The sequence below is a fragment of the Anas acuta genome, chromosome 2 (assembly GCF_963932015.1).
Source record: "Anas acuta chromosome 2, bAnaAcu1.1, whole genome shotgun sequence".
Classification (NCBI taxonomy): Eukaryota; Metazoa; Chordata; class Aves; order Anseriformes; family Anatidae; genus Anas; species Anas acuta.
Window position 1 is genome coordinate 123,170,585 of NC_088980.1, and position 25,806 is coordinate 123,196,390.

General features: G+C 35.4%; 1 protein-coding gene across 2 annotated transcripts in view; it reads left to right on the forward strand.

Moving 5' to 3' along the window:
• The window catches only part of PREX2 (phosphatidylinositol-3,4,5-trisphosphate dependent Rac exchange factor 2), a 179,542-nt gene that overhangs the window by 47,046 nt on the left and 106,690 nt on the right, over nt 1-25,806 (forward strand). For both annotated transcript variants that reach the window (XM_068672027.1, XM_068672028.1), the window contains 8 exons: nt 752-823; nt 896-1,018; nt 2,072-2,176; nt 5,109-5,210; nt 6,959-7,120; nt 16,036-16,169; nt 17,855-17,958; nt 25,167-25,316. In XM_068672027.1, coding sequence (XP_068528128.1) covers nt 752-823; nt 896-1,018; nt 2,072-2,176; nt 5,109-5,210; nt 6,959-7,120; nt 16,036-16,169; nt 17,855-17,958; nt 25,167-25,316 — 952 coding nt within the window. The remainder of the gene's footprint in view (nt 1-751; nt 824-895; nt 1,019-2,071; nt 2,177-5,108; nt 5,211-6,958; nt 7,121-16,035; nt 16,170-17,854; nt 17,959-25,166; nt 25,317-25,806) is intronic.

Genomic DNA, 25,806 nt, shown 5'->3' on the forward strand with positions numbered 1-25,806 from the left:
AAAATTATTGATAGCCTTTGGACCTTGAATGTGATTTGTTTCTTTTGGGAATGACTTACTGTACATCTTTTCTCGTTTCCAGTTCTTGAATGTGAAACATAACAGAACTTACTCTTTTTTTTAAATTTCATTAGTGATATTACTTACTTCTTATTTGATCCCCAAGGGTGATTTTCCTGAGAAGGGGAGAGTGAACACTGTCATTAACCAAAACCAGGTGCAGCTGACTGTGTTGTTTAAACCAATTTACTTTACAATAGATTTGATTATTAATACATCAGAAATCTTACTTGTGGTTGCTATGGTAAAAGTTGCACTTCATAATAGTATCTCCAGACTAATTTTAATTTAGAAATTAGGGGTTCATTTTGGCTTTTCTTGTAGTAAATTTGTAAAGTGCTAGGACTATATTTTGAAAGTGACTCATTTTGCTCTTGCTTGATTGTAATATGAGTGCAGGGTGGAAGCTGTATTTGAGAGAACATTCAGTTTCTCAGCTTCAAGATTTCATTGTTTAACTCTTTCTGTACTCTGTGCAGATAAGCTTTTATATCATGTTAGGATAACAGAGCCCCTAAATACTTTATAAATAAAGTACTTATTTTAGACGCAGAATAATATTCTAATGTGACTCTGCATCCAGAGCATAAGAAACAAGTTGTTTTGGGAAACAAGTTATAAGCATAAAATGCCAAAAGCTATTCAAGTATTCCTGAATTAACTGTTCCCCTATTTGTCTTGTTTCATGCAGGCTTTCCTTCACCGAATGATCCAATGTGCTACAGCCAAAGTGGATAAAAATGTTACAGAAGAGACAGTTAAGGTTAGTCTGCTAATTGCATATGTGTTTTATTTTGTTTCTGTTGTTTTATTTATCTGTTTTATTCTTTTGCAGATGTTGTTTTCAAATATTGAAGATATTCTTGCAGTTCACAAAAACTTCCTGTCCCTCGTGGAGGAGTGCTTGCAGCCAGAACCGAGTGCGCAGCATGAAGTTGGAACTTGCTTTCTTCATTATGTATGATATCTTCTCTTACAGCCTTATTTCACTTTCACTTTTTTTTTTTTCCTTTTATGATTGTCTTTATTAATTACTGTCATGATGATGACTGTACATAGTCATGAGGACAAAATATGACTTGATTGCATAATGTAGAGTACTTTGAGGTCATCTGTTGGTTACTGCCATTGCCCAAAAAAAAGGGGGGTGGGTGAGAATAAAGAAAGAACATGTAAGATTGGCAAGCTTTTGCTATTTACTCATTTTTATATTCAACAAAGTAGCCTGTAATGTCTTTTGTAGCTATGAATTGGGATACTTTTTCACAAAATACTGACTTCTTTTATTTTAAATGCAACAAAAACTAAACCTGTTGGTGATAGCATTTTCCTTCAAACAAACGTATAAGTTTGTATCTGCTGTCCAAGGCTTCACATAAACCCATCTTTAGGACCCTTGCAGCCAGCGAGTCAAAAGTATTTTCTTAAAACTAAGCATAGCCTTAAATGTTTTGGCTGTCAGAAACTTTAACATTTCCTATGACTCCTTCTGAATAGCAAAAGGAATGACAAAGGTCTTGCACTTGCTGAGGCCTGCTGGAAGCCACCTGAGAGCTGAGTGGTAGCTAGGGTGCTGCTGGCATGTGGGGCTGTGGGAGAGGAAGGGACCCTGTACTGGGCCACTGGTGTCTGATGGTGGCCCGCAGGAGTGCTGATGAGTCAGCAAATAAGATACTAATTGTTTTCTTCCCTTTTTATTTTTTTCATCCCATGTTTTGGTGATAGCCCAACCTCTGAAATTTTTCAGAAAATTTTCAAGTGATGCTTCCAAACTGTTCAACTTCATAATTCTAATTAAAAACAGAAATAGAAAGTAGAAGAAAGGCTGGAGCTCAAATAATAAATGTAGGAGGAATAGCTGGCCTTCCAAAATGAAGACTATATTAACTGTTCAGCTTTCAAAACTGTGCTTTCCATGTTTTTTGTTGTTTTTTTTTTTTTTTTTTTTTTTTTTAATTAAAAAAAAGTCCAAATGGCAACTGAAGAACAATCTATTTCTTTGTTTCTGCAGAAAGAGAAATTTCGTATCTATGATGAATACTGCAGTAACCACGAGAAGGCACAGAAAGTTCTGCTTGACCTTAACAAAATAAGAACAGTACGGACATTTCTTTTGGTAAATAAACTTTGAATTGGTGTTCTAGCTTGGTATTTTTTGACTGGGCAGTGAATGGTTAGCACTGTTGTCTCCACCATGCAACAATAATGAGCACACCTGCTTGTAGTGGGCAGTGGGCGTTTCAGCTGGGGGCGATGTTTTCAGAGGAAGGGTTATGTACATCGAATTTTCACTGCTGCCTTTGGACCCCTGCATTATCACAGCATTAGGCACTATGCCTAGATCTTGCTGGACAAGAAATAAGGGTGTAAATCCAGCTGTGTCTGTAGGAAGAAAAAAAGAATAGAATAAGATATGTTAGGAGTGGTAGGGAAAGAAATTAGAGAAAGGAAGCTGAAAGTTTAGGCAGAGCTTCTGAAGACATGGTACATATACTGGTACTGTAGTGAAAGCTGTGCCAAACAGAAAAATGTTTTGTTATGGATTGTAGAGTAGCCATCCTGATCTTAGACACTGGCTTAAGCTGAGGTCAAAGAAAACAGCTACACAATTAGTCTTCACTTTGCAAGACAATTAAGGAGGAGTTTTAAAATATTGAGTATGACAGTCCTCATTGTTTTTCTACAGCAAAAAAAAAAAAAAAATTCCGTGCAAATACTGAGTTTCCTAATAGTTGACATGATTTGTTAAAAGAAGATTTTAGTATGGAATGATTTTTGTGTTTTCCTTCATTGCATCCTTTGATAACAAGGTCAGCTTTGAAATGCACGGCCTTCTGTGTTGGAACTTACACACTTGAGAAGGTGCCCTCAGATACGATACTGAAATTCAGAGTGATCAGGTCTGATTATTGCATTTTGGGACTAAGAGTGAACTTAAGCAAATGTCACTATCAGCAAAACATCACAAATGTGGTTGAAAATGTCACGTTTTATTTATTTATTAATTTTTACCATGCAGTAGGCTTTCACTACTGCTGTTGACAGAGTTCTTGGTGAAATTGTCTTAGTGCATCTTACTAAATTTTGGAAGGATACTTTAGTAAAACGTAGCCAAATTGGGGGATATGAAACTCCATTAACTTACAGCCAAATTAATAGCAGTGTGGGAATTTCCTCATTGTGGGGTTGTACTGGGTGACATAAAGCTCCATCTGCTTTTTTTTTTTTTTTTTTTTACTGTCTCTTGTTCAGCAGTGTTCCTTTCATAGTGAAAAACAGCTTCAAAGTTGATCTTTTCTCAGCAGTTGACACAGATTTGAGGATGGGCACATACATGGTTCTTATTTTGGGAGCTTTGGGAGCAGTCTGGCTGGACTTAAGAGGAAGGAGTGAATGGTGACTACAGAGACAAAAAGCAAAATATTCTGGAGATAGATTTCACAGAGCTTTTTTTCTGATAAAGAAACCCAAGTGTGCAGCTGTGGCAGTTCATGATATGTTGGTGTCATGTATTCCCAGGAGCAGGTATAGGGCTTCCATATCAGCTTTGTGTTCCTCATAGATTTGGGATGTGTCTGTAGAATAAGTGGCAGCAGTCTAACTTAGAGAACAGGAGGTTCTCCAGGTTTACTCTTCAATTTGAAAGCAAAATTGAAGCCTTCTAGCCAGACAGAACAGTCGAGATCATTAGAGATGTGGTTATCTATAAATAGCTGGCAGGTGAAAGCAGACTTTTGAGCCTTTAAGTATAAAGTCAAATATTACATGAACATATAGCCCATATTTCCATTATCAAGTTAGTCAGTCATTTTTTAGTAAAGCTTTTGATTGGCAGGTTAAATGAGAACTTTTAGGATAAAGGATCCTTTAGGATAGGACAGAAAGTTGTTGACCGGGAACACAGAGCAGACACTTAAAGGTGAGAGTACAGACCCCCACAGCAGCACTGTGTATGGGGCATGTGCTTTGTGTATTTGGCACTGAGCAGAGTGGCCAGGCACTTTTGTAGCCTCTGTTCCATCAACAACGTGTCTGCATCCAGATTTGTGGCCCATGTCAAGATACTATCTGGCTGTGTTAAAATACTTTTGTTTATTGTTCCTGGTTTAGATATCTTGATCTATGAAGCCTTAGTTTATCTTATGCCATTGCATCACAATTTCTTCTCATCTCTTGATAAAATAATTTCCATCATTACCGTAGGTCCTTATGTACTTACACTTTAATTCCAGCAATTCCAAATATTTGCTGTGATGTCCCTTGCATACTTGGTTATCTCAAATAGCCCTTATTTTCTCTCTCACAGCTGCTTTTTCATGGATGCTTCCACCATTTAATTATATTATAATACATTTAATTTAATGTATTACTTGCTTTGATGGTTGAAAATCTTGTCTAAACTCACATATTCTTTAGTCCATGACTAAGTATATTTTATTCATTGCACATCATGTTTAAATATAGAAGCATGTAAGCAGAAGACCTTTATTGTATTCAGATGACCTTGTTGAAACCAAGGTCAAACCATTTTTAACACTACTTTCTATCTTAAACAACATATGTACTGATCACTCTGAGTTCTTTGTTGTTGTTATTGAAGTGTAAAAGCATATTTTTAGCATTTTATTTATTGCCTTTTATTGTCAGCACTTAAATAAAAGGCAACTGTTACTTAGATTGGATGAAGAAAGGGTACCTGCATCGTTATGCCTGCATAATATCGTTGCAGTTTTTTTGTCACGGATGATAGTCAATGTACCTGTCTGTGCATGTAGATCAAGTCTGTTCTTGCAAACCTCCGTCATCACATAGTTAACACAGATGCATGTAATCCATACACAGGTTAGCCATTTTTGCTGTGTGTGTATGCACTTATCTTTATTTCTGATAATTTTCAATGGCAACTGTTTACGTTATAGAAACTTGGTATCTAATGGAGATTAAAACCAGTAACAGACTCCTCTCTTGAATTCTTGCATAATTCATGATTTGAGAAAGTGTAATTTTCTCAGGGTTTTTAAATCATTTGTTGAACTTTTGCACTCTAGAATTGCATGCTCCTTGGAGGACGTAAGAACACAGATGTGCCGTTGGAGGGGTATCTAGTAACGCCAATACAAAGAATATGCAAGTATCCTCTTCTTTTGAAGGTACTTAAGAGTTTTTTATCCAGGATTTCATAATCTCTATGTAAAACTGGTCACTAAGAATATTTCAGAACAGCTGGAAAAATCTCCCTATGCAGTGAATAATCTCTGTTAGATACTGGACCCAGACTTGCTCTATTAAAGGTAGTGTCAACTCTTCTGACTTCAGTATCAAAAGGACTGAGGAATCTGGCTCAATTAAGATTATTAGGTCCCTTCTGCATCTAGTGGTGATGTTGCCTCCTGATTGTTGAGTTGAAGTGAACCATTTAAGTGAGTTTAATGAGACTAGGTTTGGCCATGTCCTTGCTTAAAAGGCTTGGGATAGCAGAGCTTGTTGCCAACATGCTTTGCTGAATCTAATCTGCCATCAGAAAAGTGTAAATAAAAAATATTTATGAAGATGTTTTTAAAGAAACACTTCAGAGTAACAGTTAGATGCTGTATGTGGTTTTATGCATATTTGCACGTTTATGCTTATCTTACTGTTATGGCTTAAAATAATATAATGTGTTAAATGTACTAAAAAGAATTACATATTCAAATCTCCAAGTTACTGAAATTTTCTAATGTTAGGAAATAAAATAATACAATGATCAGGAAAGTAAATATTTAAAATGCATTTATGCATAACAAATTTGAATTTAATCTTGTTTATTGTTTCAAACAGAGAGAAAAGCAAGAGCACATCCTGCTTTAGAAGCAACTTGAAATATGATTGTTAGACTGTATTTTTCACAATGCATGTGTGAGTTTAGATCTGAAACATTGCCAGTTATGAAGCATATACATTTCATTGCACTGACATAAAAACATTAAACATGTTAAAATAAAGATTTTTTTAAACAAGTTAAAGGATACAGTTGCAATGAGGTTTGAGTCATCCCAGATACCTGTGGTTTTATAGTTCACTTGGCCAATTATTATTTTTTTTTAATATTCTATTTTTTGAATGGAGGATCTACAGACAAAGCAGGGGAAATTGACTAATGAATTACACTAGGGACACATTGAAATGAAGATATTTATGTACAAAAAAATTCAATACAGGGTGTAGTGTCAACAGGGTTAAAGCTTCTTGCTAAGCCTCCAGAAAGAATGTACCCAAGCCTCCATCAGGATATGCACTGAAGGCTGCATTTAGTCAGTCCAGCTGTAAAAGTGGAGTTGGTAGTTTGAGATGGGAAATCTCCAATGAATACTGGCAACTCTGCTTTTGGTTTTCGGTATTGCTGCCATTACCAATAACCATCCAAAATCAGTGAGTCACCTAAGCTATTGTTCACTTCTCTGGTGTATTGCAGTAGATTAAACAATAGACTGGGGCTAAAGAAACTTTTTTTTGGTCCTAAGTTGCAGGAAAGGCAGGTGTGGATTTTGACGTCAGTAAACTAACATTTTAAAGCAGAGTTGTTATCTTTGTTGTTGAACAATTCCATCCCATGGAATAATAATAATAAAAAAAAAAACAAAAAACACAAATGTGAATATGAAGAAACATTGTCGGGGAAAGAAAAGTAGCAGAAATGCCAACTTTTTCTTACGTAGTGATAATTTTTATTAATAGCAATTTATTTCTCTGACTTTTAATGTCCTACTAGAACACAGCACTAGAGGGTTTATTTTCTTTTCCACATAGTAAAAGAAAAGTCTGTCCATGTTTTGATTTTATATTCTAGTCAATTTAAGCCTCTTGTAATGTTCATTTAGAGATCAAAGACAAGCTGTTTTTTCTTTTAATGTCTACATAGGAGTTACTGAAGCGGACTCCAAGGAAGCACAGTGACTATGCAGCACTTATGGAAGCCCTCCAGGCCATGAAAGCTGTCTGTTCCAACATAAATGAGGCCAAGAGACAAATGGAAAAATTAGAGTTTCTGGAAGAATGGCAGTCTCATGTTGAAGGATGGGAGGTAATGTCACAAGATGTGTTGCTTTTTATGAAGGAGGAAGTAACAATTTTCAACAAGCCTGTATTGCACTGTTTTTGTGATCCCGAGGTACTGTGAAATCCCCTCTTCTGTGAAATTACAGCTTTTATTTAGTATCTGTTCTCTAAATTAAGTGTTGCTCCATGACTGAGCACTGCTGTATAGCAGGCTTCCAGGAAAGATGGCAAATGTTCAGTGTTTTATTTGAAGTCTTGGTCATTTACATCAACATATATGTGTGCACATGTATACATTATATAAATCCCAATCTTAACTGCTGCTCTGACTCTATTGTTGTCAATACCTGCTTAAGAATGTTTATCTGGTAGAAAAATGTTTTGATTGTTGATCATTCTGTAAGAATCTCTATTTTTTGTCAGTTTGTACGTAGACACTCAGCTTGTAGCTAGTCTACATAGCTGAGCTAAGGTAACATAAATGTGTTAAGCAGACTCTATGTAAGAAGTCTTGTTTTGTTTGGTTTTGCTCATTTTTAAATGGTTAGCAAATATTATGGTTTTAATATTTTATTTTTGCAAAGAGACAGTAAGTCTGCTCCTGAGTTAGACATCTTAATAGTAAAAAGAAGAGGCAACCTTTCCCCTAAATAGCAACATGATCAAGTAGTTGTGCTGCCAAAACCTTTCTTTTGCGTTATATTGAGTGCTATGATTATTTTCTACAGAAATATAGATACAGATACAGGTATTTCTTCAAGTTGCTTTGGGTGTTTTGTATCCAAATGTTTGACCTGCACAGATTGAGGTAAACACAAGTGAAATCCCAGTAAAATAAATGTAAAGCAAGCAGTGTTAATATTTTTTTTGGTCATTTTTGAATATTATACACAGGATTTTTTAACACTAATTTCAACATGGAAGTACTTTGCTTTTCTGAAAACTGTACTCAGATGTTCTACTCCTCTTTCTAGGAGAGCTGCTTAAGAAATAGGGGAAGGGATTTTATCTTAGTAGTACCAAACACCAGTGGTGAGTTTTATCTTGTCTGAATTTGAGTCCTTTTCAAACAGTAGAGAGAAACAGGCTATTTGGTGATAAGATCTACCTGACGTACTTTTGAGCTGTACTTAGCTGAGATGAGTTTCATCCTGGATGTCCCTGCTTCTCTCCACTGATAATGAGAGAACCTCACTGATTGGCATCTGCATTTGGTTCAGTGAGTAACTCCATCTCCTAATGCCTCTGTGTCTCTGTCCAGTCTGATAATTGACCTTCAGTTAATCACCCACACTGGCTACCTGCCAAGCTTTAACAACTTGACTGCTGTCTACAAGATTGGTGACCAGTCTGAAGGCTGGCAAACTATAGTGAGTGGATCACGTGCTCCTCATTGTAAAGTGAGGACTAATGCAACCTCCAAAGCTCTCCCCTCCAGTCCTGTGCTAACTCTGATGTGTATAGGCAATGACTCTTTACTTTGCTGAAGGTTTACTGGCTGGAGAAGATAGAAAGAAAAAATTATTGTTATTTTTTTTGCATGCTAGTCTGTTAGTCTGAATCTGATTTTTGGCTATGTAGTGGGAAATGGCTTCATATGTATAATATATGTATATGATACATATATTATACATATGAATATATATAATATATATAATATATATAGTGTATATATATATATATATATATATATATATATATATATATATATATATATATATATACTATATATATAATGGCTTCAGTGCAGAGGAAAGAAAGGGTTAGCGACACTGGTGGGACCCTGAGTCAGAGGAGACTTTGTGATGAACCTGCCTGAACTTTAACTGACAGAGTACCACAGTAAGTATAACTACAGAAAATAGAATATAGGCAAGAACAGTCAGCTGTTAATTAAACATTCATAATAATAGAGACATCAGAGAGGAAAAATAGTTTATACATAGCTCTGTTCCCTCCCTGCTGTTGCTAAGACTGTGGGTTTATGATGCTAAACAGTGTTTTCTCAGTGGCAGTAAACTTTGTACAGGACCTGCTGGTCTTCCCCAGAAACTTCCTCTTCTGTTTCCCTGTACTCTATCCTTGTGCTCTGGGTTCCCAATTTCACATTGTACACGTGCTTACACCTGCAGCTTCTTGAACTTACTCTGCCTAAGGTTGCCCTCTGCTTGTCCAGCAGAGGATTCAGTCTCCCCCTGCCTTCCAGAAGGGTTCAACGAAAAGCCACTATCTGAAAGGAGAATAAAAATTACTGTAAACAAAGAACTCCCTAAATACTGTCCATGATGCTTTCCTATCTGCTCCATGTATAATCTGATGATCTGTGGAATAAACCTTTCATTTATCTGAAACCTGATTCATTCTAAATGTGGATTAAATAACTAATTTTACTTTAATCATTTTTTTCCGTGCTTCTTCAGTACACTGTAGTATTTGAAATACATCTTATCCATAGTATGAAATACTTACAGTATTTTTCCTTTTCCTGTGTGACAACATTTTCAAGAACCGCTCTTCCATTTCTGTAATTGGGGTAGGTATAATTTAGAACAGAGAAATCTGCTTATGCCAGAACTCAGAGCATAGTAGTCTTGTTCTAGGACTGTTGATACAATACATTCCATGAAAATTCACTGTGCCTCAAGATGAGGAATCTTAGCAAGTACAAAAACTCTATAATTGCTGGTCTGTATTCAGGCAAACCTTTCTGCCTTTAGTTATAATCCTCAGTCTCAAAATAAGCCATTAAAGACAAATAATAAATGACATAGAGTGTGTAGTCATGCCAGGATATTGTTTGCAGATTTTTTAAAAAGAAAGAACTTGGATAAAATAAAGCTTTAAATGTTATCGTTGAGAAGTCTACTTGACCTAACACCTTCCAAAAGAAGCAAATATCTTAACAGCTGCTTGTTTAGACTATGTAAAAAGAAGTTTCTTTTTTATAATTACCTTGAACTTGTGGCCATCATCTATATCTCGGAAAGATTAGGGCATGTAAGCATTAAAATGCATGTTGTTGCTTGTGCAACACCTTCATGGAAGAAGCAATAACAAGTAAAACCATGATGTTACTAATATTTTAAGGCAAAGGAAACTTGTTAAATAATCCTTATTGCCTATCACAGATTTTATTCCTTCTGTTACTTTCAGATTTTCAATTAAGTCTTCTGCAGTGCTGCAGTGATTAAATTTTTCTACTTGCTTTCAGTGCCTTGAGTTTTATACATATGTCAAATACATCTTAATGAAGACGCTCAAGTATAAAGTTACAGTATGATTAACTCAGTACATTATTAGTCATGTAACTTGGTTAAGAACTGACTGTTCTCAAAGTTCTAACCCTGAAAAGGGAATCCACTTTCCTGCTTTAAGCTTCCTCTGACTCCTTAAGAAGACATCCACTAGTAAAATATGTATGCGGTTGAAGATATATTAATGGGGGACAAAGGAAGCAATATGGACAGAAACATGCAAGGTGTAGACTTATTCTCTCTCCGCTCTGTATGTGTTCTGTGAACCATAACATAGTAATTTCCTTCCAACATTGATTTTTTTTTCCTAGATTTAATTTTAGGATTTCACTTGTGCTTGAACTCTGAAATAGTGCCATCATCTTAAAATAGTCTGTTTTCAGTAGAGTTATGTGGTGTTTATTGAAGCTGAGCTGATCAGGTTTGATGTTATCACATGGCAGACACAGGGTACCCAATCTGGCAAAATTGCCCTGATCTTAATATATGCATCTTTGAAATGGTAAGAATTCCAGAGCATTTGTGAGAGCTAACAATATTTTGAATGAATCCCAACAACAACTACAAAAAATCTCTGAATGCGATGCATGAGAGTGGATTTAATTAAATAAACATCTGGTTTTCTGCATAGCCTAAAAATAAAGAGACAAACTTGTTGGAGATTTCCTTCCAGAAGGAAATGCTTAGCACATTGCTTGGCCCCAACTAGAAGGAGGAAAGGGGGAAAAAGAAAAGACTATTTTTAGAATCTGTTCAAAGCATGACTTGAATTCCTATACATAAGTGTCATAAAATGAAGCTTGCATTTGTTATGATAAAAATACAGATTCATGGAAAAATGGAACATCTGCTTCACGAAAGAAAATTTTGAATATAATGACTTTCTTATTTAATTTCCTAAGTGGTTAAATTTATTGGCCTGAATTCAGAACTTGTGTAGGTGGCTGTCTCAGCTGGAGAATGGCTCAGCAGCTGAAGGAGCCTGTCAGTAAAATTTGCGTGGATGTTTCAGTGAGAGAAGAAAAAATAAAATTATTGCATTTGTTGTAAGCTGAAAACAGAACAACCCAGGTTGAGTCACAGGCCAACTTAATAACTGTAGCATTGAGTATTCCATCTCTTTCTATTCCACCATATCATCAAATGGTATTTTAATACAGATTTCTGTTTTAAACTCCAGAATTTTTAGCCCTTTCCCCTGTTTAAGTCTATGTCTCATGAACACATGAAGGTGTTCATGAGTAAGTTAAAAAGTAAGTTAATATCTGCAATTTCTAACCTTTATCACTATTAGAGTGGTGGCCACTGAATCAGTACACTCGGACCTCCATGTTTGACTGAAATTTGCCCAAAATATGTGGAAAAGTAATTTTTCTAACATCTGAAATGAACAAATAACTGCTTTTGTCTGCATGGTAATGAAGGACATTTTTTTTTACTGTCTGAGATGGGTATTTAATGACTTAAGGATGAAGGGGATATTATTTTCTCCCTCCAATGCATTTTAAATGTATTTATTTTGTGATAAGGACTGCTCTAAAGTAAGACATTTGGAGTCTTCAGTGACTCAGTAGGAAAGATGGAGGACAAACAAGTCTAAATTCATGGTAGAAGTCTGCTTTTCAGGTCATTTTTTTTTTTCAACTGAATTCATATGTTTTGCTGGAACATTTTAGAACAGGTCTGTTTCTACAATAATAGAATTATTGATTATTGCTAATTTTTAAACCAACATATTACAAAAATTCTGGTTTCACTGAAAATATCCCATCAGCTATAATTGCATGTATTTTAAATGTATAGAAACATGAGTTGTAGCCTGGTAGCACTGACTTTTACATTTAGGTTAAGCAACTATATGATCATCTGAAAGAAATGAGTATAAATGCATGTATTCATGAAAACTTTAAAAAAGTGAATTACATTTCAGATTCAAGTTGCTTACATTTGAGATTTCCGTGGTAGTTTGAGTTTAAGCATTTAATGAAAACTTGTTTGTCTCAGAAGGTTTTGATAATATTTGTTCTAAAATATTGCTTGTAGGTATTGTAGTTCATTTTTAGCTGTGGAGCCAGTAGCCTCTCCTGCTTCTGGGACAAGAGTATGCTCTCGTTTGTTATTGCAGCCTTGAACCTTCCCCATGAGAAAGTCCTCCAGCTGCTGGATTAATGAGTTATCCTAATGCTCTGGGTATAAACTGTAGCTTGGGTGTTTCTGCCGTAAAGCCACGTTCAAAGTGTGGATGTGTCCTTCATCCTTCATTAAAAAGTTCTTACAGTTTTCATTTCTCCTTTGCACTGTATGGGATATGGTGGCCCTTTGTCCTGTCTGCTTTGTCATTCTTTTTTATTTATTTATTTATTTATTTATTTATTTATTTATTTATTTATTTATTTATTTATTTTTTAACCTCTTGAGGATGCAGTAGAGTGCTTACCCCAGGTGTAGGGACAGCAGTACTTCCATATAATACACCCTTTTGTCCCTTTCAGCTCCATGCCTATCCAAACTGTAAGAGCAGAGCAGGCTGACCCTCACAGTGTTAAATACATAAGACATGGTGGGGGGAGCAGAAGAAAAAATTTTTTGGCACTGGCAGTGTTATGTAGGACAGCCAGATGTGACTTCTGATCCTGTTATCTTATTCCCTTGGACTTCAGTAAATACAACAGCAATAACAAAATTCACTGGCCTGCGGCCATACCACCATGGGTTGTGATCTTGTCAGAAGGTATAGGATAAGTGAAGTTAACATTGTTGAGTGTTTGGAAGGGAGGTCTCTGAGGGAAAAAAAGTATCTCTAGAATGGTTTTTTCATCATCTAGCAGTTTGCATTAGAACAGGAGGAAAATGAAGAACAAAACAATAGCAGAGGGTAGTAATGTGACACAGATAATACTTACTGTGATATTGCAATGCTGAACTTAAATAATGACTTAGGTAAATCTTAGGAATTCAAGTAATCTGAATTACATACATTTAACATATGTATAGAACATGGTATTTTAAGACATGATTCTGGCATACTAGCAGAACTCGATAGGGCTGTTGGGAAAAGGTTATATTTTTCTACAGTGAAAATGATTTTTTTATTTCAATAAGAAGAGATGAAATGATTTCATGAAATGCTTTCTCTGAAAAAATACACCCTTTTGTTGAAAACTGAAACTGCTGAAACAGTTTTGAAGCCTTAAGCTGAAATATTTGGTGTACATAGAAAATTAAAATTTTCCAGCTGATGTTTTTTTTTTTTTTTTTTTTTTTAAACAAGGAAATAAATAAAACCTTTTAAAAATCCAGCCTTTTAAAAGTAAATGCCAACAAATTTTAAAAGCAGCCTAACACTGATTACTCTTTTTAATGTACAGAAGCTATGAAATGTAATGGAAAGAAACAACTTGCTTTTCTGTAGTTGTCAGCAAGAATTAAATTCAGTTCTAATTTATGCTTAATTTATATTACAGAATGTGCTAAGGTGTTTCAGTGTTTGGTTTCAAATAAAACTGTAAATTAATATACCAGCTTCTGGTGTTTATTCTGTCTTAGTGGCTAGAGATGACATTCATTTTTGCCTCATTTGATCCTAAATGGAAACAAGAATGGTTAGTTAGCACTGATACTGAAGTTGCTTGATTTAGAGACCCAAATTATGCTCCACTGTTATAGTTGTGCAATCTCTCTTATCATCTCTGTAAACAGCCTGCTTTCCCCTTAGAGCAGAGTCTGAGCTATTGCTCAATATTCAGGACTGTGATGTACAAAGGATGCATGGTAAGATGAAGAGCTGAGAGCGGAACCCAAGATTGCTTCTTGGCTCTTAATTGAATACATTTTTCTTTGGGCTGCTGTGATTAGATCAAGAAGAGGAAGTAACTACAGCGATTGCAAGTAAAAGTCATTCAGAACGTGTAGACGAAAGGAAAGCCCTGCCTTTTGCAGGTTTTGCAGGTTGAATGTTGACTGTCTGAAATTAGGAAGCTCCTTGAGCCAGGGCTGTATGCATAATTATCAATAGGATTTCATGGCTTGACTCATATAGAACAAGTACAGAAGGTCACTGTCCCACAGGAGCATGGACTTGTACGGCACTCAGCACAGCTAAATGCTGGGTGCTGCACTTGGGTCATAACAACCTCTGCAGTGATACAGGCCTGGGGAAGGGTGGCTGGAAAGTTGCCTGGCAGAAAAGGACTAGTAACATCAGTGTGCTCATGTGGCCAAGAAGGCCAATGGCATCCTGGCTTCTGTCAGAAATAGTGTGGCCAGCAGGACTTGGGAGGTAATCTTCCTCTGGTGTTCAAGTACTGTGTTCAGCTTTGAGCCCCTCACTGTAAGACAGATACTGGGTTGCTGGAATGTGTTCACAGAAGAACAAAGCTGGTGAAGGGACTAGCAAACAAGACAAGAGGGGTGGCTGATGGAACTGGGGTTGGTCAATCTGGAGAAAAGGAGGCTGAAGCTCATAGCTTTCTACAACTACCTGAAAGGACATTGCAGTGAGGTAGGTGTTGGTCAGTTTTCCCAGGTGACAAGTGATAGAACATGAGGAAATGACCCAAAGTTGCACCAGGAGAGGTTTAAATTGGGTATCAGGAAGAATTTCTTTAAGGAAAGGGTGAAGAAATGGTTCAAACTGTCATTAGAACAGGCTGCCCTGGGAAGAGGTTGAGTAATCCCTGGGGGTATTTAAGAGATGTCTAGATGTGGTGCTTAGGGACATGGTTTAGTTATGGACTTGGTAATGTAAGGTTGACATTTGAACTTGATGATCTTAAGTCTTAATGGTCTTTTCCAACCTAAATGATTCAATGATTCTATGATTTTCAGAAATAGTGCACCTTGATTTAAAGGCAGGATTCTTTGAGAGGTTCATTCATCTTTGTAAGGCATTGAAATGCTAGGAATTTGTCATAGGAATATTTTTGGGAAAATGTTATTCTTTGTTAAAGTTGCTTCTTTTTGACTGTTTGTTGAAAATGCCTGCCTTGTTTTCATAAAAAAAAAAAAAAAAAAAAAAAATCTGCTTCAAGCAATAATGAGGCATGGGAAATTTCATTCCAAACATATAAAGATTAAAAAAATTCTGATGTCTTCAGAGTATGTTAAGGAGGAGTATGCTAGTCTTACTTGTAGATGCTGCTATTGTTTTTTCCTAAATTTGAAACCTTACTTTTTTTGGTTTGATTCTGTCTAGCTCAATTTAGTATGGAAGTATACATTAAATGACTTTCAAGTTTGAGGTTACCTCAGCTTCCAAATTAATTTTGGCATAGATTATGTGTTTCAAAGCCTCATTTTCAGACTTTTTTTACTAAATATTAAAATCACAAAAAAATCAAAAATCAAAGACTTGTTTTATAAAGTTGGCCTGATTTGTCATGAGAGATCTTGTGCACAGAAGTGACATAATTTGGAAACTTTAATGATGAATCTTAAACGTCCAATAAAGCAACAAACCCTTCTCCTAGTTAATTATGATACCTGGTGAATACAAAGCTTTGTTAAACATTATTAAGTAAACATTAGAAATTATTATTTAGTTAAAATGTAAGAAATTACCATAAGTTTTAGTCTTGGTGTTTTCAGAGAATTGTGAGTTTGTGTAAGAAATTCTGTCCTTTCTTACTACAGAATCCTTCAGTTAACACAAAACAAAAATGATTGATCTCTTTCCCATTAATTTTAGGGGTCCAACATCACTGACACATGCACAGAAATGCTGCGAAGTGGACTACTTCTGAAAATCTCAGCAGGAAATATTCAAGAGCGGATATTTTTTCTGTTTGATAACCTTTTGGTCTACTGCAAAAAAAAGCATAGGTAAATGGTCCATTTATACTTTGAAAAATCATTCGTGTTTTTTTCTTACAGTAGAACTAGTTCTCTGTATGCTTTTTCTTAACAACATTTGAACAATACAAAAGTGTTTACTGTAGTTAATTGCAATATAAACCTAAGTATTTTCAGAGGAAACCCTTCATCCAGTAAGAATTGCATTTAGTTCAAACATTGGAAAAAATTTGTAGGAATGCAGAAACCAAATGGTGAAATAGAGGGAGAAGGAATCTGTTTCATCAGACTTCCACAACAGGTACTATGTGGTTGTCTCACTCTCTTCTAGGAAGGGTAAACAGACTGAATTTTTAGTTAAACACATTAGGATTGTAGCTTATGCTGTAAAATTAGTCTCTAAAGTTTCAAGTGTTTCAAGTCTTTGTATTTCTAATCAGGGAAAAGAGCCAGAATGCTGCTTCTTGCTGCATTGTAGGGAGTAATTCTGTAGGTCAGCAACAACCTTATGCAGTTAATGTTCATTCAGCGCTCTTACGCTTCTGAGGAATAAGGATTCTGTGTACAGGTGTCCCTTTTTAAACTGCTTGAGTTTCTTTCTTTGATCCAGAAACTGCTTTCAGTAGCCACTGAATACGCACATTGCTAGATCCTTGGTGGATTCCTGGAAACATAATAGACCTTGGAAATGTTCTGTAATACCCCTGCCAAAATAAAATACATTTTATGTAATTTTTAAACATCCTTTTGCTGCACAGTTGTATAACATGTATAAACATGGATCACTAAGCTTTGGTTTCATGGATAAAAAGTTCTCTAGGATTACTGGATTTAACTCACTTTGGAAAGAAAAAATATACTGAACCTTTATATTTGCTGCTATTTTTTTTAAATATATCATTCAGTTTTTGAATAAGAAGCTTATAATATAATGGAGTTACTCAGACAGTAATGATTGAGAGGCAGGTCATTTTCTGAAGATTAGTATCTCTCTGGAGTGAGGGAAGGTCAGAACTCAGATGATCATTAATTCTCAGGAACTGACTTTTGTTTGAAATACAGTATTAATTATCATTATGGGCTGAAATGGACAGAAAATCATCTCTGGTTTATCTTACGTGAGAAAAGCTGCGTAGGACTGGGAGGCTCAAAAGGCCTTGACTGCCTCCAAAATACCAGAAATTCTTAAGTACAATTTTTGGTTAACTTTTATGTGTGGAAGAAAAAATGTGTTCATAGTTCTTCCATGCATAAGTGCCACATATGAGGCTAACATAAATGTATGTGTGTGTAGGGCAAGATTTACATCCAAAAGTGTTATTTCATTTTTTCAGTCATGCTAATCTTGTATTGAATTTCTTGATAAATATAAGGAGGCTAAACCAGCTAGGAGGACACGTCCTCCCAGTGCATTATTTTGTCTTTAATGACAGAGTGTGGCATGTAAGTATCAAAGTGTTGGAACAGGACATTTAGAGTGAGGCTTTGCTGATGAACTCTTGTCATCTACCAATTTGAAGCTTAGTCTTGCCAGAGTTGGCATCTTTGCTTTAGCATCAGCAGTGTACCATTCAGGAATGGGACAATTTGATTAGACATGTATAAATGAATTGTGACCTTGACAGTTTCCTTTAGATGCTACATGTACAAGTAGCAATACAGAAACATAACACAAAGTTGTGGGTGACTTGCTCATCATCTCTTTCTCTTATCAGGCGATTGAAGAACAGCAAAGCATCTACTGATGGCCATCGTTACCTTTTTCGGGGCAGAATAAACACAGAAGTGATGGAAGTAGAGAATGTAGATGATGGAACAGGTGAGTATATTTTAGCTGCTAATTTACTAAAATAGTCTTTCAAGGTGATGAAGTCAAATGAAGCTTCATGGTTTCTTTGAGAATGGAGGCTTCTAGTACTTTGAAATTATAAGATGCTACTTTAAAAGTGCTCTTATCAAAACTCTGCTTCTGAGACACTTCACTGCTTCCATACTTTACTAGCTGGGCAGTCATAGATGACTGTTTTACACTAACATAAACAGAGTAATAAAATAAGGTGACATTTATTGCTGAACTGAAATTGTATATTTAACTTCACTTTACAGCATTACACCACTGCTAGATAGGTTATCCCTAGGAATGTGATGTATTTGTACAAGCAGATGGGAAAGTTACCTCTGTTGGAATGAAACCTCAAACACTACAAATGCTGAAATTGTAATAAAAGTATTTAAGAAAAAGGAAGTTTTTCAAAATAGCTGTAGGGATATAATCCATATAATTGCTTGAAATTGTCTTGACAAACATGAGAGAAATGAAAACCCAAAATACTTCTATAAATGTTACTTTTTATTTTATAATCTTGAGTTTTCTGAAACTTTTTTTTCCCCTCATTATTATTTCCTCATAATTACTAAAGAAAGCCTGGAATATTTGGGGCTGTTTTATGTAAAACAAAATGAAAAATAGTAAACTTGTAACAGCGTTGCAGATATATGTCTGAAGGAAATTTCAGCAAGTTATCTATTACTTGTCCTGATTTTAAAACAGCATTAGATTTTCCCCATGTGTGGATCCCAAGCATTTATGAATGTAACTTCTATGTAAAAATGAACCAAAATAACAAGTATTGTACAGCTTAAATAAGCTGCTTCAGTTCTTCACAGAAGTTAAATATTTCTTAAAAGTGAGGATTTTTTTCCTAGTAATTTTGTGTTTATTTGTTTTCAAAATAGTTCACTTACTCTACTGTATAGAGAACAGTCTGAATACCATTCTATGTATTGGAAGGCTCTTAGGTCTGTCTTCCATCTCTTCTTTGTAAGTCTTTCAACCTTTTGTCATGTGCCATGTTTTCTACATTTTTATTATTTTTTTGTGTCTTTTGGTGATTTTTTTCCCCAGTTTGTCTGCCTCTTTTGTATTAAGTGGTGTCCAGAGCTGAAACTTTGCTGGTGCCAAGTAGAACAGAATAATTACAGAATAATTGTTGCTGTACATGGATTGTCTATTAGTAATCCCACAATGGTTTGGCTTCGCTTTTTTTTATTTTTATTTTTAATACTTTATTGATCTAGTGTACCACCAGATCCTTTTGTGCACTACTGCTATCTATCCCATCATATTCTATACTGTATTAGTGTATATGGGTAATTACTAATAATTGTTTTCTTACCTCTACTAAATTTTATTTTACTGAAGACCAACTCTTTCTACAATTTCTTAGGAATTTGGAATTCATACTTTGTTCACTGGAGTTCTTGCAACTCTCCTTGCTTTGGTTCTATAAACAAACCATTTGATTTCTCGATAAAACTACTGGAAAATGGTAAATAAAAGGTATAGCAAGGGTCACACTTGATAGGTTTTCTTTGTTTTATAGAAAAAAATTCACAGTAATTCTTTGACATCTGCTTGGGCTATGTCCTTCACTAGGCCAAATTGTTAGTAGAGGTTTCTGTAAATGGACTATATTGAATTTCATCAGGCCTCACTGACTTGAACATAATTTAGCCTGCTATTTCCATTTTCTAGTTTGTATTCCCATCTAGTTGTTAGTCTTATTTGTGAGAAATATGAAATCTCAGTTAGCATTTTGCTTATGCAAAAAAGACAATTGAATATTTTGGTCTTTTATATCACCTGTTATTTACTACCATCCATTTATTTTCCTTCAGCTTCCTTGTATGCACATTAAAAATAAAAGATAGTTTTAATGTTTCCGTTACCTTGTGACCTAGGTTTTCTGATTTTGCTGTTATATGCATGTGGTTTACTCTCAGACTTGACAATAAGTATGTATTTCCACTTTTTGTATGTATTTGAATAAGTATAGTGTAGTATGTGTGTATAAGTATGTATTTTCCACTTTTTTCCATTCATGTTTGATTTCCATATAACTTTTTTGGAAAATAGATTTTTCTTTGCAGTTTTCTATGGCTTTGAAAATTCTTTTTCATAGAAAACCAATCAGCTGTCTCTTTACTTAAAACTCTTGATGTTACTGTGGCCACAGAAACTTACAGCGACCATGTTCCTGATGAATATTCCAAGGACTTTATGGCATTTTCTTTTATCTTTTCCAATTCCACATACTGGCATGCTTTAAGTATTGTCTTTAGCAAATATTGCTTCCATCCTCCAAGTTTTACTTGTATTTCTCAAGTTTGCTGTAACTTTCTTCATTTGGTTGTTCTAGCTTTCCATTCCTTGGTCTTGTTTACTTTGTCCATTTTTATTCCTGCCCATTCATCTTCATCCTCAGTGAATATTCAAGTAAAATTTAGCTGAACACAAATTATCTCCTTCTTCACTCTAAACCAGTAGTCTAATTTCCTCCAGCAAAATGAAATTTAGCAGCCCTTCCCATTTCCTATAGCCTTGCAAACAATACTGAAAGCCATCTTCCTTCCTTCCCACTTCCTCTTCTGCATCATATCAAATCTTGTCACTTTGATTTTTGCAACATTTCTAAAATCCACACTTTCCAAACTTACAAGACATGAATTTTTTATTATTATTATTTTGTTTTGCATATTATTCTTACCTCTTCTTTTTCCCCATCTCCAGGTTTCCTGCTTTCTCATTTTCTGTTTGTCCGATATTCTAAAATAATATTTTATTGTAATTATTACTGCTTCTTCTCTGCTTTCTGTGGTTCTTTTTAAAATATGGAAATATTTGAGTCATTTCACTGGTATGTGACAGACTTCTTTGCTTTACTGGTATACCTCCCCTCCCCCCCTTTTCACCTGTTTTCCTTCCTTTTAGCCAAGAGTTCACTCTTCATACTTCTATGCTGATACTTTTTTCACTCATACCATGATGCTCTTTTTTAACCTTCTTCTGTCTTGGTTTCTGTACTGTTCTCATTTGGGGCACCCAGATGTCATTTCTCATCTCTTGTAATCATTCACATTTGAACTGTAACCCAGTAATAGTCTGCTGCATTCTTTTTGCCTTATTTCATTCCCAAGTGTAGCAATCTGTTCTGAGCCTCATTCATGTTAGCTTTGCATGTGCTTTTTTGGTATTTTCCTCTCCTTAATTATCTATCATTTTCCATAATTCTTAATTTAGAGTGCAAGCTCTTAGGGGCATAGTGCTTATATTTTCATAGCTATGCATGACCCTTTGTCATGTATTATTCATGGGGCTTTTGTAAGCATTAAAGTTGTTTACTGTAACTTTTGGGATCATCTGCTCTTTAGGTATAAGGAACCTCAGAACTTCAGGGGTCTGGGTAACTGAGTATGTTTGCTCTCAGCATTGATAGACCTAGGAATGTAATCTTTGCAGCTAGTAAATAGAGATAGGAAAAGAGATAGAGGTAGAGATAGGAAAACAGATTCCTGGTGTGGTTTATTGTCATGCTAATGACATGCATACAAAAATTAATAAAGCTTTTTCTAAAAAGAAATATTTATGTGGTGGAGAAGCTTTGATGCTCAAGCTTTGGCTGAGCAGTAAATTGGTGAATTGGTGGAAACTTTTTTTTTTTTTTTTCCCTAACATCATGAAGCACTTTGCTTTTTCAACTGCATTGATTAAAGTGAATTGCATATTAATTACTAGGGCAGACTATTTGTCTATTTGTGTTCTTAAGCCAATGTGGCTATACAACCACTTGTGATTATTAGAAAGGTGTTAGAAATTAGAAAGAAATTCTGATGGCATTGTTAGGTATCTATTTTTTTTTTCTTTATTCAGTTTTTAAAATTCAATTTTGAGAGAAAAGTATATTTCTGAAGGCATTAACCAGCCATTAGATGAGTGTTATCTAGTTTATGAAGACAAGCACTTGAGACTTAGGAAATACCAGATTTATTGTATTTTATACTATTTTAATTCTGCTCCCTGTTGTCTTGAAATGAAGCATGAAACAGAAAAAACACAACGTAATAGTAACAACCAGGAACTGCATGAAAAAATGTAAGGTGTTGGAAAGGAACTGAGATTATGCAGCAACTTTGTGCTTGATGTTCCTGAACATTGGTACTCCTAAGAACCCAGAGTCTCTGAAACTTAGAAGTCCTTCAATACGGAATTTTCTTTTTTTTTTTTTTTTTTTTTCTCTCTCTCTTTTTTTTTTTTTTTTTTTTTTTTTTTAAAGTGGAGAAACAAACTCTGTTGCATATGGCTGTAACCAATTGCTTGGTATGCATCCCTCAAAGCTTTGAGTCTTGAATTTTGAACAACATAGTAAAGTTCAAATTGCAAGCTTTAATGCATTACAGAATATCATTAGAAGATGATGTCATCTTTCATCACCTTTTCTTGGGAAGTTAGAAGTTTGATGATTTGTTAAGCATGCTTGTTTAGGCTTTACATGGAACATCTCAAAATCTCATGTTCTTCTTTCAGCTCTAACCATAAAGTCAGGTTTGCAAATCCTTCCCTTAGCCTGACTGGCAGATGTGATCGCCTTTCTGTGTTTCCTGTGCAGCTGGCCCATGCACACCTCCTGGCTGCCCAGCCAGACAACACGTGTGCAGATTTTGATCAGATTTTGTCCAGTAGCCAGTCCAAAAGTGGTATGAGTTTATATGGGATGGTAGCAGAATGCTGGAATGCTGAGCAGAAGATGACTGTGCCAGCAGTATCGGGGAGGACGTGCTGCTTGAGGCATTGTAATCTTGGGGAACACAGTGAGCAGAAGAGAAAGCAGGGGTGTTGTAGTTAAAGGCTGAGTCAAGCTGGGGCATCACAATAGTGGGTTACTATTGCAAAATTTGCTGACAGCTACCAGTTTTCATCCACCTTAACTCATTGCCATCTGTATAACATTCTGCAGTCTTAGCACCCAGCTAATCGGGCTTTTCAGAGAAGTCCGTGAGTTTGTAACGGCACGAGATAAATGTGTTATCACACTGTCAGTGCTCAGGGTCATGCAGTTACAGAACCTAGGCAGCTAAGCGAGCTACGTGTTTGAAATACCATCTGTACACTGGGATATTCAAGTGGCTAGATGAGCCAATTTTGGAGAAAAACTAAGTTAGCACCAAAATTCTGTCCAGAATGAAATATCTACGTATAAAGCCATGTATGAGTCTGAGCTGTACTTTTTGACATACATCTTTTGCCACAATTTTAACTGCCATGGTTCTCTGCATTAGTGATCATAATATTTCCCTGCCAAACAAGGGTGTTATGATGACAGATGCATAGAAACAAAGACCACAGGATTTTTTTTTTTATACATATTAACCTGCAACTTAAAAATGAGTAAACAAAAAGGCACAGCTAATGCTTTATTGCCAGGTTTTTAAGTCCATGCATAAATAATACAGAGGGACCTTAACTTTCCTTCCTCCAGCAGCCCTCCTGCCTCTGATCTCTAGAAGGCTGCGGTCTGTCAGCTGATAGCTTCTGTCTGAGGCTTCTTTCTTTTCACTGACTTTTTTTGGTTTTCTGAGGGTGCATGAAGGATATGATGGGTAGTTTACACTTGCTTGTGCTTATATTCTTGTGAGTATGAGAAAATTTTGTTGGTTTAGAAATCAGCCATCAGTCTCATGATTTTCTAGTAGTTCCTGACATTTCCCAGCTCACTGTACAAAACTTGGCTGCTTTCCATCTAATTAAAATGCAGAGTTATTGAAAGGATACTAGCATGTCTGCTGAGATTTATGATAAATTGTAGCAGGCATTTCAGCAAGGGTTTCAGTTTCAGAAAATCCCATCTCATTATACAAAACAGGGCTGAATTATGAAGCTGTATTTACAAAGTAAAGAGGTCTGCAGCTATTACAGTAGTTCAGGGCTGGCCCCAGGACTTTCTTGCCTCATAATGAAAGTTTTTGGTGAGAGAATGCTGACCTTCTGATTTTTGTAATAATTTGTACAATAGTTGCTAGTTCTAGTTTTAATCTGTCTTTTATGCAAAAAAATGTATTTGCTTCATAGGCCATTTATGCCTCATGAATTTTCCCCCAGGAGTTGCATCTAATCCTATTGAAGGATATTCACGCAGGGGTGTCAGTTTCAGAGAGGAAGTCTGCTTAGCTAATTTCTGAATAAGATTTATAGACTAGCATGTTAAAATCAAATGTCATGTAAGTCAAGAAGGAGTAAAAAGCAGTAAATTGTCTGCTTTTTATAGCATAGCAGTTTACATGCTAAGAGGCAGAAGTTCAAGATTTTTTGTTTAATTAACTTTAAGAACATCAGCAGCAATTGTTACCTCTCTCTCACTATATGCACTCTGAAATTAGGGTTGTTAGGAACATATTTCAAAAATTACACATTTGGTTATGCATATATTTGAAGTCATAGTTGATTTTTTTTTTAAAATATTTCAGCTTGTGTAATCACTAAGTGTATATGTATTTCAGTATTCAAATAGCAAGTAAAAATGCATCAAATATCAGTGAAAATATATCAAATATTTATGATTTGCTTACTCTTCAAACCAAAATTGCATTTCCGTAACTGTATATTTAGTCCGTTTATAAACTTAGTAGTAAATCATTCAATCAGCAGAGCAGCTCTGAATAATTTTAGGTATAAAACCACAATGCTGTTTTTTATGGAATTATTTATTTAGCACAAACAAAAGTACTCTAAATACAGTGATCTTTTCTTTTAGGAGGACTCAGCTTGTTTTAGTACTGAATTCATACCTTCTTCCATAGAATCACTTAGGTTGGAAAAGACCTCTAAGACCATAAAGACCAACCATTAACCTAGCACTGCTGAGTCTATCACTAAACCATATCACTAAGCACCACATCTACACATCTTTTGAATACCTTCATGGTTGATGGCTCCCATATGCCAGGCAATTCTCTTTCACATTATAAAAAACACATTAATTTTACTAGAAGTAAAAAATATAGCTCATTAAGTTATAACAGTTCACAATCAGCACAGATAATTTTACATTCTTTATATTTGTTCTGTTTTTCTTTCTCTTTTATTCTGTATTTCATGAGTTTTATGCATAACAATAGAAGGTGTTCTTAAAATATATTACCTATTTCTTTTTTAAGAGTTTTTGTTCTTTAAGCCAATTTATCTATTCCCAGCTGACTATCACAGCAGTGGCCACACTGTCATTAATGGCTGGAAGATTCACAACACAGCAAAGAACAAATGGTTTGTGTGCATGGCAAAAACACCTGAAGAGAAGCAAGAATGGCTGGAAGCTATTTTGAAAGAGCGAGAGAGACGAAAAGGTAGGTTAATAAACTTCCTTGTGTTGCTGTGCCAGAAAGCTATGCTGTATTTTTATGTTGAGATATAAAGCAAAACAGCTGCTAGGCAAACTTGTGGTATCAGGTTCAACTGAAGGTTTATGAATAACAGCTTGGAAAAAAATAAATCAAACTAGTACTGGGAAGGACATAATGACTTGAATCATGTGTGTTGGTAGTGAATGTCATTTTGTAAATGGGAAGATGATTTCATCTACGATTTTGCAGCTTATCCTCAACCAGAAAATATTATCATAATTTTACTGAGGCCTGTGAAATGTTGTGGTTTGTGGTAAATGAGGGTCTGTCCTAAATGCCTTTTGGGGTCTGTATACATTTTGTGAATGGAAATTTGAAGCACTGAAATAAACAGATTTTCTAAGTTTCTTCATGCAGATGATTCAACATGAAATGGTACAGAATACACCCACAACCACATCTTTGGTCCATTCTCCCCTATCCAAGAAAGTAA